This window comes from Erpetoichthys calabaricus, chromosome 2 (assembly GCF_900747795.2).
Source record: "Erpetoichthys calabaricus chromosome 2, fErpCal1.3, whole genome shotgun sequence".
Lineage (NCBI taxonomy): Eukaryota > Metazoa > Chordata > Cladistia > Polypteriformes > Polypteridae > Erpetoichthys > Erpetoichthys calabaricus.
The window spans coordinates 7,316,320-7,331,416 of record NC_041395.2 but is presented as its reverse complement, the minus strand read 5'-3'; the positions used below and the strand labels follow the sequence as shown (position 1 = coordinate 7,331,416).

The following is a 15,097-nucleotide window of genomic DNA, read 5'->3' as shown; positions in this document are numbered from 1 at the left end:
TAGATAGATAGATAGATAGATAGATAGATAGATAGATAGATAGATAGATAGATAGAAATGAAAGGTGCTATATTTCAATTTAACGTTAAGGAGTTTTTTGCTCAGTGCCAAAAAACTGTTCACACAAAATGCCTCAGGATTTCATGTTGTAACATAATAAAGTGCGCATGTGGCGCAGTGGCTAGAACTTCTGCCTCCCTGCTGTATGAATATGGTTCCACGTCAAGCAGTCTGTGTGCTTCTTCCTGTTCTTCAAGGTTTTCTCTTGGCTTCTCTTTTCTCATCCCAGCGGTGTGCAGGTGAGGTTAGCAGCTCATGGGAAAGGAGTGAGTGTGGAGGTGTAAATTAGTTTGCCCTGCCATAGCCTGGCACTCTGATGATTCTTCTAAATTTCGCTGCTCTCACAAATGAGGACACGCTCTCTGAGTGAGAAGAGAAAACTTCTTTATTCGCCATTCGTAGTCTTAATTCCCAACTGCTACTGGCCGTCACTTCTTTTCCAGAACTCCCAGAATTTCCAGTGTCAGGGTTTTTTAAGTTCTCCAGTGCTGAGATAAGTAGTGGATCCCCGTGACTCTTAATTCTATGGCAAGCGACTCAGCTTAAATGCGCATTAAAATGCTCACAGGTTGTCCTGCTGGATGTGGTGGTCATGTCCACACGTGCATTTCCCACATCCACCTTATGTACAGGGTGGCACAGTGGTAGTGCTGCTGCCTCGCAGTTAGGAGGCTTCCCGGGTTCTCCCTGCGTGGAGTTTGCATGTTCTCCCCGTGTCTGTGTGGGTTTCCTCCGGGTGCTCCGGTTTCCTCCCACAGTCCAAAGACATGCAGGTTAGGTACATTGGTGGTCCTAAATTGTCCCTAGTGTGTGTGTGCGTGTGTGTGCCCTGCGGTGGGCTGGCGCCCTGCCTGGGGATTTGCTCCTGCCTTGCGCCCTGTGTTGGCTGGGATTGTCTCCAGCAGACCACCGTGACCCTGTGTTAGGATATAGCGGGTTGGATAATGACTGACTGACTGACTCACTGATCTTAAGTACAAAACTAGAAGACTGTTTGTAACGTTTACACTTGCAGTTATTTACACAGGTCCTATAGGCAGCGATCTCTCGTCCGGAATTATATTTGGTTATTAGTAACTCGTTCAATTATTTTCCAGCCGCTGTCTTATCACATACAATGCGTTTTTATTGCCGAGCACAGACGCTCTGCTGTTTGAACTTGAAAACACGTCATCGTTGCCTGGAGACGAGCAGCGTGGCCTGACCCGGAAGTGGAATCCTTTGAGGAAGTGAGCGCTTTTCAAAAGTGAAAGTAGCGATTTGGAGCGCACTTTTAGGAACCATTCGGCTTTGTTTTTAATTGAACATTTGCTGGCGTGTTATTTAAAACGCAAAGGGCTGCGCTCAGCTGTACAAGCGGCGAGGAGGTGAGGGATTGATATCTGCACCCAAAATAAAGAGAACCTGACCAGTTAAGACGCCGTTTTAAAGAAGCTGGTGTACCGGCTGGCGGGGCATAGAGTTGACATTTGGGGGCAAGGCAAGTGAGGTGCCAGGGTCATAGCTGTTATAACAAAGTTAGATCATTCAACGTGTCACGAAGGCTCCTGCAGCAGCAAAACTTTGTGAGAAATACAAGAATAGGACAGTAATGGCGACAGGTGCCTCAGGCCACCCAGGTGGGAGCTTCAACAAAGACATGACGGTTGAGCAGGATCTGCCCAGTGATGGGACGTGTGACGCCTGCGACCCTGACGACCCTCAGTCGGCCGTCAAGTTCTGTGCCAAGTGCAGCTTTGCGTTTTGTGAGGAGCATGGCAGACAGCACCAGACAAGAAGCCTGCACGATCTCGTGGAGTACGGCGCGAGGATGCGCCCCTCCGCCAGGGCGATGGAGCAGGCAGAAGGCAGCCTTCAGGAGAAGGTACTGGGGGCTTCCTGCAGCCCAGAAATGGACGATGCCCAGGCTGGTGGACCTCACCAAGCAGAGAGTGACGACGGCCATGAGCAGGCTGGTACTTCACGGGTTAGAAACACAGCCACGGTGGAGAGACTGCGGTGTCAGGAACACGGCCAGGAGGGCACGCTTTACTGCAAACCGGACGAGAAGATCATCTGTGTGCTGTGCGCTGTACAGGGGTCGCACCGGGACCACCAGATCATCACTCTGCCAGAAGCCTTTGCAGCTTTTCGGGTGAGTGCACACAAGGGCTGGGCAGCACTGTTGAAAGAAATCTTTCTCAAAAGTTAGAATGGAACAGGATGCCTTTATTGTCATTTAATGTGTGACTCCTAAAATGATGCAAAATGAAATATAAATGTATGTTAATATGAAAAATCCAGTGAGAAGGTTAGAATGGTGTGAGTGACATGGAAAAGTTGTACTGCTCAAGGGTTGGTCTTTGATTGTTCATGAGACGTAAAATAGACTTTGCGTTTACTGAATGTTTCACTTAAGAATCAAGTTTGCCACAGGAGTTTCTTTTAAAAATAGGTTTAGATAAAAAGGAGACACGAGACCCAACCGAGGTAAAAGGAGTCAAAATTGAGGACACTAATGACGGCAGCCATTTTGTGCCAGTACACTTGCCACACGTTAATAATTAGGTGGTGATGGGATGAGAGAAATAGATAGGGGGTCCGGAATGATCAGGCCATGATGAGTAAATTAACCAGCGCATCAGGATACCCGCCACTCTTTACAAAGGATGCCCAGGGATCTTTTATGAGCACAGAGAGTCAGGACCTTGGTTGAATGTCTCATTTGAAGCATGGTGACATTTTTACAGCACGCTGTCCCCGTCACTGCACTGGTGCATTGGGATTTGCACTCCCAGCAGCTTGGAGCAACTGTGGACGACATGCTAATCCATCACAACATAGTAAATTTGACAAAGAGGAGGAGACCATTCAGCCCTATTTTCACTAATCTGCTCAATAATAATAATAATAATTCTTTACATTCATATAGTGATTTTCTCACTACTCAAAGCACCGCTTCAACCACCACCAATGCACAGCATTTACCTGGATGATGCAACGGCAGCCATTATTGTAGGTACGCTCATCACACTTGAGCTATTAGGTGGTGAAGTGGTGAGAGACAGACAGCCAATTAGAGACAGGGAATTATTGGGGGGGGGGCAATTGAGCCAGGAGATCAGGATACCCGCTACTTTTTACAAAGGATGCCCAGGGATCTTTAATGACCACAGAGAGTCAGGACTTCAGTTTTATATCTCATCTAAAGGATGGCACCATATTTATAACAGTGTCTCTGTCACTGCACTGGGATCCACTTTCAGACCACAGGGTAAGAGCCCCCTGATGGCCTCACCAACACCTTTTCCAGCAGCGACCCAAGCTTGTCCCAGGTGGTCTTCCTTCCACATACTGGCCGGACCCAGACGTGCTTAGCTTCAGGTGGATGAGCTCTTCTGAGGTGCGTGTGGTATGGCAGATGTCAAACATTGAGTGACATTAAACAAAAGACAAACCTTACAAAATTAATACAAAGGCTGTATTTTTATCTAAAGCCCAGAAGAGAAAATAGTTTAATCAAACTGGAAATCTGAACACATTCTATTACAATTTACATTTAGTTGGAGTTGGTAGATTTTTTTCTCACTCCAGTAACCCAAAAGTTTTACTGCTCAAAAGTTGTTCATGAGACGTAAAATTGACTTTGCATCTACTGAATGTTTCAGTTAAGAATCAAGTTTGTCACAGGAGTTTCTCTTAAAAATAGCTTTAGATAAAAAGGAGACATGAGACCCAACCGAGGTCAAAGGGAGTCAAAATTGAGGACACAAATGATGGCTGCCATTTTGTGCCAGTACAATCATCACACGTTAACAATTAGGTGGTCAAAGGATGAGAGAGATACAGTTAGGTCCATAAATATTTGGACAGAGACAACATTTTTTCTAATTTTGGTTCTGTACATCACCACAATGAATTTTAAATGAAACAACTCCGATGCAGTTGAAGTGCAGACTTTCAGCTTTAATTCTGTGGGGTGAACAAAACGATTGCATAAAAATGTGAGGCAACTAAAGCATTTTGTGAACACAATCTCTTCATTTCAGGGGCTCAAAAGTAATTGGACAATTGACTCAAAGGCTATTTCATGGACAGGTGTGGTCAAGTCCGTCGTTATGTCCTTATCAATTAAGCAGATAAAAGGCCTGGAGTTGATTTGAAGTGTGGTGCTTCCATGTGGAAGATTTTGCTGTGAACAGACAACATGCGGTCAAAGGAGCTCTCCATGCCGGTGAAAGAAGCCATCCTTAAACTGTGAAAACAGAAAAAACCCATCGGAGAAATTGCTCCAATATTACGAGTGGCAAAATCTACAGTTTGGTCCATCCTGAGAAAGAAAGCAAGCACTGGTGAACTCTGCAACACAAAAAGACCTGGACGTCCACGGAAGACAATGCAGATCGCAGAATCATTTCCATGGTGAAGAGAAACCCCTTCACAACAGCCAACCAAGTGAACAACACTCTGCACGGGGTAGGCGGGCGTATCGATATCCAAGTCTACCATAAAGAGAAGACTACATGAAAGTAAATACAGAGGGTGCACTGCAAGGTGCAAGCCACTCATAAGCCTCAAGAATAGAAAGGCTAGATTGGAGTTTGCTAAAGAACATCTAAAAAAGCCAGCACAGTTCTGGAAAAACATTCTTTGGACAGATGAAACCAACATCAACCTCTACCAGAATGATGGCAAGAAAAAAGTATGGAGAAGGCGTGGAACAGCTCATTATCCAAAGTATAGCACATCATCTGTAAAACACAGTGGAGGGAGGCAGTGTGATGGCTTGGGCGTGCATGGCTGCCAGTGGCACTGGGACACTAGTGTATATTGATGATGTGACACAGGACAGAAGCAGCCGAATGAATTCTGAGGTGTTCAGAGACATACTGTCTGCTCAAATCCAGCTAAATACAGCAGTCAAATTGATTCATGATACAGATGGACAATGACACAAAACATACAGCCAAAGCAACCCAGGAGTTTATTAAAGCAAAGAAGTGGAAAGTTCTTGAATGGCCAAGTCAGTCACCTGATCTTAACCCAACTGAGCAGGCATTTCACTTGTTGAAGACTAAACTTCGGACAGAAAGGCCCACAAACAAACAGCAACTGAAAGCCGCTGCAGTAAAGGCCTGGCAGAGCATTAAAAAGGAGGAAACCCAACATCTGGTGATGTTCAGGAGTTCAAGACTTCAGGCTGTCATTGCCAGCGAAGGGTTTTCAACCAAATATTAGAAATGAACATTTGATTTCCAGTTATTTCATTTGTCCAATTACTTTTGAGCCCCTGAAATGAAGGGATTGTGTTCAAAAAATGCTTTAGTTCCCTCACATTTTTATGTAATCGTTTTGTTCACCCCACTGAATTAAAGCTGAAAGTCTGCACTTCAACTGCATCGGAGTTGTTTCATTTCAAATTCATTGTGGTAATGTGCAGAACCAAAATGAGAAAAAAGTGGTCTCTGTCCAAATATTTATGGACCTAACTGTAGATGGGGGGTGATTAGGGGGTCCAGAATGATCAGGCCGTGGTGGGCAAATTAACCAGAACATCAGGATACCCCACACAGGGATTTTTTATGAGCATAGAGAGTCAGGACCTCTGTTTAATTTGAACCCTGGTGACATTTTTACAGCACGCTGTCCCCATCACTGCACTGGTACATTGTGATTTGCACTCCCAGCAGCTGGGTGCAACTGTGCACAACATGCTAATCCATCACAACATAGTAAATTTGACAAAGAGGAGGAGACAATTAAGTCCTATATTCACTAATTTGCTCAATAATAATAATAATAATAATAATTCTTTACATTCATATAGTGATTTTCTCACTACTGAAAGCGCCACTTCAACCACCACCAATGTGCAGCATGTACCTGGATGATGCGATGGCAGCCAGTATTGTAGGTATGCTCATCACACTTGAGCTATTAGGTGGTGAAGTTATTAGAGACAGGGAATGATTAGGGGGTCATTTAACTAGGACATCAGGAGGGTCCAGAATGATCAGGCTGTGATGGGCAAATTAACCAGAGCATCAGGATACCCGCTACTGTTTACAAAGGATGCCCAGGAATCTTTAATGACCACAGATAGCCAGACACTCAGTTTTGCATCTCATCCAAAGGACGGCACCATGTTTATAATAGTGTCTCTGTCACTGCACTGGGATCCACTTTCAGACTACAGGGTAAGCGCCCCCTGCTGGCCTCACCAGCACCTTTTCCAGCAGCGGCCCAAGCTTTTCGCAGATGGTCTCTCATCCAAGTACTGGCTGGACGCAGACGTGCTTAGCTTCAGGTGGATGAGCTCTTCTGAAGTGCGTGTGGTATGACAACTGACGAACACGGAGTAACATTAGACAAAAGACAGTCCTTACAAAATTAAAACAGAGGCTGCATTTTTATCTAAAGGCCAGAAGAAAGAAAAAAATCGTTTCATCGAATTGGAAATTTGAACACATTATATTACAATTTACATTTAGTCGGAATTGGACTCCAGTAACCCAATAATTGCTTCCGACTCTCACTCTACAGCCTTGCTTGAGCCTGTCCTTTAAATTAGCTTGTTGATTCGGTGGTTGTCTTTTGAAGTGATAATGCCCGCCATCACAGAGTTGTAGAATATTTAAAGGTTCTCTTCCCGCACATTAATGATGCGCAGTCTCCTAAGAAACAACAAGCCGGCTCTGCCCTTTCTTCTTTAAGTCCTCTGTGTTATGAGACCAGGCCAACCTGTCACTGATGTGGACCTCCAAGCACTTGTACCAATGCACCATCTCTACACCCACTTCCTGAATGTTGACCAGACATCGAGTTTCTTTGGTGTTGCGACAAACGTCAATAAGCAGTTCTTTGGTTTTGCTGATGTTGAGTTGCAGACAATTCTCAGAGTCCCTCACGTCTCATCCCCCCTTGTCAATAGACCCCATAAGTGCAGAATCATCTGAGAATGTCTTCAAGTGACCTGACCTGCTGTTACAGTATATTTCTAAGTGCAGAGTGAAGAGAAAGGCAGACAGGCCTGTTCTTTGTGGTGATCCAGTGTTGCTCTCACAGTCCTGGGGCCTCATGTATAACGCTGTGTGTAGAACTCACACTATAACATGGTGTAAGCACAAAAGCGTACGCACAGAAAAATCCAGATGCAGGAATCTGTACGTATGCAGACTTCCACGTTCTTCCGCTACATAAATCCCGATCAGCGTGAAAAATAACGCACGTGCACGCGCCTTCTGTCCCGCCCCAACTCCTCTCAGAATTATGCCTCTTTGAATATGCAAATCAATATAAATAGCCTTCCGTGAAAAGACAATGGGAAAAGCACGGGGGAAAATATAAGAATTTCAGTGAATACCAAGTGGAGGCAAAGGAAAAACGTACTATTTGTTGGTTTAAACAGTTATATAAGCAACAAAAGGAAGTTGATCAAGTGACAGTGTCAGAGAAACTTGAAAGCTCAAGTTCACAAAGTCACACAGTGCCCGAAATGAAAAAAAGTCACATATCAAAGTCGCCGTAAAAAGGCGAGTCGTAGCCCACCGTATGAGTATCATATGAAAGCTTATTAGGGTACAGAAAAAAAAAATAGGCACACAGTGAGGAAAAAGGCACGAAATGTCAACTTTAATCTCGAAATTTCCACTTTAATCACGTAGTTTATTTTGCCATTAAAGTACAACATCATAAACTTCATCTTAAAATCATTTAATTTACTAGTTTCTCAAATCCCATTGTAACTAAAGTAGCACATTAAATGCTTTGTTCTGTATTTGATGTTCTATGTGTGTGAATCACTACCTGCTTCGTAAACGGGCTTTCTCTTTCTCCGACAGGACACAGAATCCATTACGTTCGAGATATTACAGCTCTCTCAATAATTCAAATACTGAGATGTATATGTGACATCTTTTTCATGATGATAGGAATGAAAGCATGTTATTAAACATGGGAACACGGTGGCGCAGTGCTTGTTCATGTCTCATGCAAGAGGCTTGCTGCGCCATGCGCAAACTTCAATGAAATAATTTATTACAGAAGTACTTTCTCTTTCAAACGTACTAACCTCCAATTCCTGTCCTTACTTTTCTTTCTCCAAATACACAATCAGCTCTATAATAGACGTGAAGCCATTTGTAAGCTTAGAACGCCGATTCTTCAAAACTTTTAAGGAACATTGAAATATCTTCGTAGTACGTGTTTAATTATTCTGTCCGTCTATCCTTCCAGCGTCGCGTCAGCACCAGCAAGAATACAACGCAATGCAGGAACAATCCCTGAACTAGCTAGCGCTGTGGCACCGTGTCCTCACATGTTTAATTATTAACAATACAGATCATTTAAATGAAGTTAAAGTTTTATCTGTATAATCAACATATTTTGCTGCATTTCATCTTAAAAATGATATCGTCATCATACGCGCTTTATAAAGTGGCGCAGGTTGTGCAATATTATAACTGTAGTGTAAGTTTACAGTGAGGTGATTGTACTTATAAGTCCAAACAGTTCTACAAGGAGCACTTGATGGACTGATTGAGTGTGTTTATAGTTCTTGGGATGAAACTTTTTCTAAACCGCGAAGTCCATACAGGAAAGTCTCTGAAGCATTTTGCCGTGGCTCAGGCAGCGTCTGCTTCATGCTGTATACTGATAATTCTCTTTCCGATCAGCTGCTACTGTGATTCCCCACTCAGATACAGTGATATAAATACTCCGAGTGGTGCAGTGAGAGTAATATGGAAAAAGATGATCTGCTGTGGCAACCCTTAACGGGAGCAGCTGAAAGAAGAAGAAGATGCAGTGAGAGTAACAACGCTAAAGCAGTTATGGTATTTGGAATAGATAGATAGATAGATAGATAGATACTTTATTAATCCCAATGGGAAATTCACAATACTATGGCTATTCCCTGGATCATTATATTGCTGCAGGTTAATTACAATCAGATGCATTACACTAATAAACAATATGCAGTTAATTTCAGTGTATTTATAAAGCCGTGTCAGGAATGTGGATCTAAGAAAGAAAGGGTGACCACACAGAAATAGTAGCACTGCTTTGACGCTGGGTACCGCCAGTCTGCAAAACCAAGTGGAGAACTTGTGTACGCCAGGGTATGAGGTACCGTGGAAATGTGCGTGGCTTCACGCCAAGTTTAGGTTTTATACATCGCGATTTGAGCGTGGAAACGTTCGTACGCAACATTTCTGTGCGTACGCACCGTTTATACATGAGGCCCCTGGAGTCTCACAAACTGGGGTCTGCCCACAGGTAGGCCATCACCCTGAACGGCAACAACGTAGAATAGAACAGAAAAGAATACATGTAATGTCATTGTAGTATGACAAAATTAAAGACAGAACTGAATGCCATTGTGAACAACACTGCACATCCTGTCTGTGACCCACCAACACTGAGAACCTTCAATCACAGCAGAAGTGTGTCAAGTAATGCGACTGGGACTTCTTTATACCAACAGCAATACGCTTCTATAATGTCTTAAAGAATCAGAATATCTTTATTGTCATTGTAACAAATACAACGAAATTAGGTGCAGTCCCTGCGGTGTCAAAATATAAATAAACCAGTAACGGTGCACTGCACGATAACGTGCGGTGAATACACTTGACTTGAGCATTTATAGTATTCATCCTCTTTCTCTGTATGTTTAGCATTCGTTTGCTCAGAGTTGTTGTGCTTGCAGCTTCCTGAGTAGCTCTTCTTTACTCCACCCTAGCGGCCTGCTGCTTCTCTTCTTTCATTGGCATCTTTTCGCGTTAAAACTGATTAAGTTAGTTTTTGTGTTGCAATTACTTAGTAAGTTTTCTTTAATTTTTCACTTAATCTGGCACTTAAGTCTTCAACCTGCCTCAAGAATGATTAGCGAAGGTGGTAGGGAATGAGAACGGCGCCCTACGCATGCGCCGCACGGCCGCCCTGCTGTGCGCTGCCTAGAGTTGATTCTACAATAAAATAAAATGAAAATAAAAAGTGTAGTAAAATCGTCACCCCGAAAGCGAATAGTAGACGTCACATAGTATATGTGTACCAAATTTCAAGTCAATAGGTGAAACGGTTTGCGAGCTACAGGTGATTTAAAATCCTGGACAGACAAACGAACAGCCACAGTAGCGTATTATAGAAGAAGATCTAATTACAAAAGAATAAGAAGAAATAAGGTAGAAGACAAACATTCAACATAAGACCAAGTGCTGGGCAGTATGACCAAAATCCTATATCATGGTATTTTCCAAAATTATCCCGGTTTCACGATACTCAACGGTATTTTTTTCCCATGCATGAGTGGATGTTAACCACATTTTCCTCTGCAATTACTGCAGTAGACTAGCTAAGAAAAACCTGTACCACTGTCATGAGAATTGTACATTGTACAAAATGTGCACACAAGTATTAATACAGGTTTGCATGGCCCCATAAAGTGATAGTTTTCAAGGCTTTTCTTCGTTGCATGCGTGTTTAGTGGTGTAGCAGTGAAGATAGTCCCCCCTTAAACAGTTTCCTGCTGTGCCACGTTCCGAACGTTGTTTAGGCTATTTAAACCAGTGTTGCGGTATAAGAAAAATCCATATCATAACAAGATTAAAAACCAGTTGTCGGTATGAACCGGTATACTGCCCAGCACTAATAAGACCTTAATTGCACATGAACACTATTGCACAAGATGTCATCTATGGCACTGCTGCACTAGAGGTGATGAGGTGACATTCAGTGCCCAGATAACAGCAGGGTAGAAACTGTTATTCAGTCTATTAGTCTTTGGTTTGATGCTCCTCTATCTTCTGCCTGATGTCATGAGCGAGATGTGAGGAGTCTTTTACGATGTTTCTGCTTTCCTGAGGCAGCGAGAGCTGTGCAGTTCATCCAGAGAGGGTAAAGAGCAGCCGATGATCTGCTGGGCCATCTTTATGATCTGCTGAAGTGTCTTCCTCTGCGCTGTTGTGCAGCTGGAAAACCCCACGCAGAGGCAGTTAGCACAGGATACTCTCAATAGAGCAGTGGTAGAAGGACACCAGCAGTTTTTGGGGGATGTTATTTTTCCTGAGGACTCTCTGCTGAGCCTTCTTCGCCAGCTCAGCTGTGTTCACACCCCAGAACAGGTCTTCCATGATATGGACTCCCAGACAGTCTGACACCCTCTCCACACAGTCCCCTCCGATGAAAAGTGTTTTGATGTCCGTTTTCTTTTTCCTGAAGTCCACAACGAGCTCCGTGGTCTTACTTGTGTTCAGGAGCAGGTTGTTATCAGTACACCATGCTGTCAGCCACTCAACTTCGTCCCTGTAGACGGACTCATCCTCCCCAGAGATGAACCCTTTACCACAGTGGTGTCGTCTGCAAATTTGATGATGGTGTTGCTGTGGTGGGCGGGAGCGCAGTCATGTGTGTACAGAGTGAAGAGCAGAGGGCTCAGTACACAGCCCTGATGTGCTGATCCTGATAGCCGAAGAGATGTGAGGGCCCACCCTAACCCTTTCTGTGCGGTCTGTCAGGAAGTCTTTAATCCATAGACAGGTGGAATACGGGAGTCCCAAGGCTTGCAGCTGGCACACCAATCGGTGAGGGAGGAGGATGGTGTTAAAGCAGAGCTAAAATCAATAAAGAGGAGACGTGCGTAACTCCCCTGGTGCTCCAGATGGGACAGGGTAGCATGGAGAGCAGCAGCAACAGCATCCTCAGTAGACCTGTTAGCCCTGTAAGCAAATTGGTGTGCATCAAAGGTGGGAGGGCTGAAGGACCTGATAGGACTCCAGACCAGTCTCTCAAAATATTTCATCAACACCGGGGTGAGCGCTACTGGGCGATAGTCATTCAGGCAGGTTATGGGTGATATTTTTGATAAAGGGAGTAAGATGGAGGATTTCAGACAGGGAAGAATTGAGGCCTGGGACAGTGACAGGACTAGGACTAGGACTAGGACTGTGAGAAGTTTATTTATCACTAGCTGCCCCACATGGCTTTGCCCGCATAGTAGTGAAACAGGAAAAATTTTAAAAATCAATAAACAAACCGGTATTTCGGGTATTGCAAAATGCAAACCAACACGTGACAACAGGTAGAGCGATTCAAATGGAGGCTGGCATGTGAAGGAGGAGGGCCCTGCATGGCTCTCCTGACATAACGCTTCCCCCTCCCCTCGGCATGCTGTCTCTCTCTTGGATTTGCTTAAATAATTCGGTACCGTGAGCGAACTGTGATACTTAACGTGATGAGAGAAATCGCAAAATCAACCGGAATGTTCAAGCAAACTATAGAAAAAAACCCAATCTAAATCCGGTAAGTACAGTAGTTCTCACGTGAAAAGCATATAGACAGACAGACAGACAGATGTTGGATTATCTATCTATCTATCTATCTATCTATCTATCTATCTATCTATCTATCTATCTATCTATCTATCTATCTATCTATCTATCTATCTATCTACAATCATATGAAAAAGTTTGGGAACCCCTCTTAATTCTTTGGATTTTTGTTTCTCATTGGCTGAGCTTTCAAAGTAGCAACTTCCTTTTAATATCTGACATGCCTTATAGTAACAGTAGGATTTCAGCAGTGACATTAAGTTTATTGGATTAACAGAAAATATGCAATATGCATCATAACAAAATTAGACAGGTGCATAAATGTGGGCACCCCAACAGAGATATGACATCAATAGTTAGTGGAGCCTCCTTTTGCTAATCTAACAGCCTCTAGACGCTGTCCTCCTATAGCCTCTGATGAGTGTCTGATTCTGGATGGAGGTATTGTTCACCATTCTTCATACAAAATCTCTCCATCTCAGTTCAATTTGATGGACAGCCTGCTTTAAATCATCCCATAGATTTTCGATGATATTCAAGTCAGGGGACTGTGATGGCCATTACAGAACATTGTACTTCTCCCTCTGCACGAATGCCTCTCTGCAAGATTTCCAACTGTGTTTTAGGTCATTGTCTTGCTGGAATATCCAACCCCTGCATAAATAACTTCAACTTTGTGACTGATGCTTGAACATTATCCTGAAGAATTTGTTGATATTGGGTTGAATTCATCCAACCCTCAACTTTAACAAGGGCCCCAGTCCCTGAACTAGTCACACAGCCCCACAGAATGATGGAACCTCCACCAAATTTGACAGTAGGTAGCAGGTGTTTTTCTTGGAATGCGGTGTTCTTCTTCCGCCATGCAAAGCTCTTTTTGTTCTAAAAGAAAGTGGTAGGAGTTAACAGTGAAATAGAGAAAAAGGTAGAAAAATAAAGTCATACACAGAGCTGCTGGAATAGCTGCCACTCGCGGCGGCGCCTGAGTCATCTTAGGCAGTTACCATCTAGCGTACACATTCGGAGTTGGTACTAACATTGAAGAGAGTTGTATTGAGAGCACGGGTCAGTTTATTGTGATAGAATTAGTTCAAGAAAATAAGGATGTGACATTGAAATGTGCACTGAAACAAGATTATCCAAAATGTTCTGTATATGTCGCAGACACAACTTCTGCAGTCATGTGACTACGTTGCTCACATTGCGTAAATAATAAACGGGACAAAGTGAAATAAAATTTGACAGTATTTATAAATGAGATCAGAACAATAAAATAATGTGTACTATGACAAGAACATCCTTAATTAAAATGAGGTCCACTCTGTTTTACTGTTTGAATCACCTGCAGTTTTATTACCTGTAATGAAGGCTTGGCCATCTTCTCCTAACCACACAAAGAGTGAAGCTGCTGTTTCTTCCACAACGGATATGGAACATATAACGGGGAAAATAAGTATTGAACATGTTTTTCTTACAACAACAACAACATTTATTTCTAGAGCACATTTTCATACAAATGATGCCGCTCAAAGTGCTTTACATAATGAAGAAAGAGAGAAAAAGACAAGATAAATATGAATTAAAATAAGGGAACTCTAATTAACATAGAATAAAAGTAAGGTCTGATGGCCAGGGAGGACAGAAAAAACAAATAAACTCCAGACGGCTGGAGAAATAAAATAAAATGTGCAAGGGGGTCCAAGGCCACGAGACCACCCAGCCAGCCCCCTCTAGGCATTCTACCTAGCAAAAATCAGTCCTCATTGTATTCAGGGTTCTCATGGAAGAACTTGATGATGACGGCCATATGGACTTCTGGCCTTCAATCCATCAATGTAGGGACATCACAGTGCCCTGATCAGGTGATGGTGGTGGTGCAGATCGGCACCACAGAAAACCAGAAAAAAAAACAGCAGAGGAAGGAAGTAGGGGTTAGTACGGATTGTGGAGCCATGATAAAGACAATACTTCAATGTATATACAGAATATCAGGGTTACACTAAAATAAAGCTATGAGAGAGCCATATTAAAATAACAGGTTTTTATAGCAGTTTTTGTAAAGTGCTCTACCGTATTAGCCTGGCAAATTTCTATCAGTAAACTCGTATTCCAGATTTGAGGTGCATAACAGCAGAAGACCGCCTCACCACTTCTTTTAAGTTTAGCTCTTGGAATTGTAAGCAGACCCTCATTTGAAGATCTAAGGTTACGATTTGGAGTGTAAGGTGAGAGGCATTCTGGGATACAGGATGGAGCAGATTATTGAAGGCTTTGTAAACCAACAGCAGGATTTTAAAGTCAATTCTAAATGGCACAAGTAACCAGTGTAGTGACGCTCAGACAGGTGTAATGTAATCAGATTTTCTTTTCCTAGTTAAGATTCTGACAGCTGTATTCTGCATTCGTTGTAATCGATTGATGTTTTTTCTGGGTGGTGAAAACAGAAATGTGAACTCATTTTTCAGCATCTTGCAAAGTTATAAGGGGTCTAATTTTTGCTATATTTAAGTGAAAAAATGCTGTCCTATATGAATATGTGATTTTAAAATTCAGGTCAGAGTCAATAATTACCCCTAAATTCTTTACCTCCGTCTTGACTTTTAATCCTAATGGATCAAGTTTATTTCTAATATCCTCATTATATATGCTCAGATTTTCTTTTCCTAGGTAAGATTCTGTCAGCTGCATTCTGCACTTGTTGTAATTGATTGATATCTTATTTTGGGGGT

At 42.9% G+C, this 15,097-nt stretch overlaps 1 protein-coding gene across 2 annotated transcripts in view; it reads left to right on the top strand.

The window, feature by feature from the left end:
- Positions 1 to 1,275: 1,275 nt before the first annotated feature.
- The window catches only part of trim44 (tripartite motif containing 44), a 312,379-nt gene continuing 298,557 nt past the window's right edge, over positions 1,276 to 15,097 (top strand). The window contains exon 1 of one of the 2 annotated variants that reach the window (XM_051923624.1): positions 1,276 to 2,194. In XM_051923624.1, coding sequence (XP_051779584.1) covers positions 1,652 to 2,194 — 543 coding nt within the window. In that variant the 5' untranslated portion in view covers positions 1,276 to 1,651. The remainder of the gene's footprint in view (positions 2,195 to 15,097) is intronic. The other variant, XM_051923623.1, reaches the window with a different exon arrangement.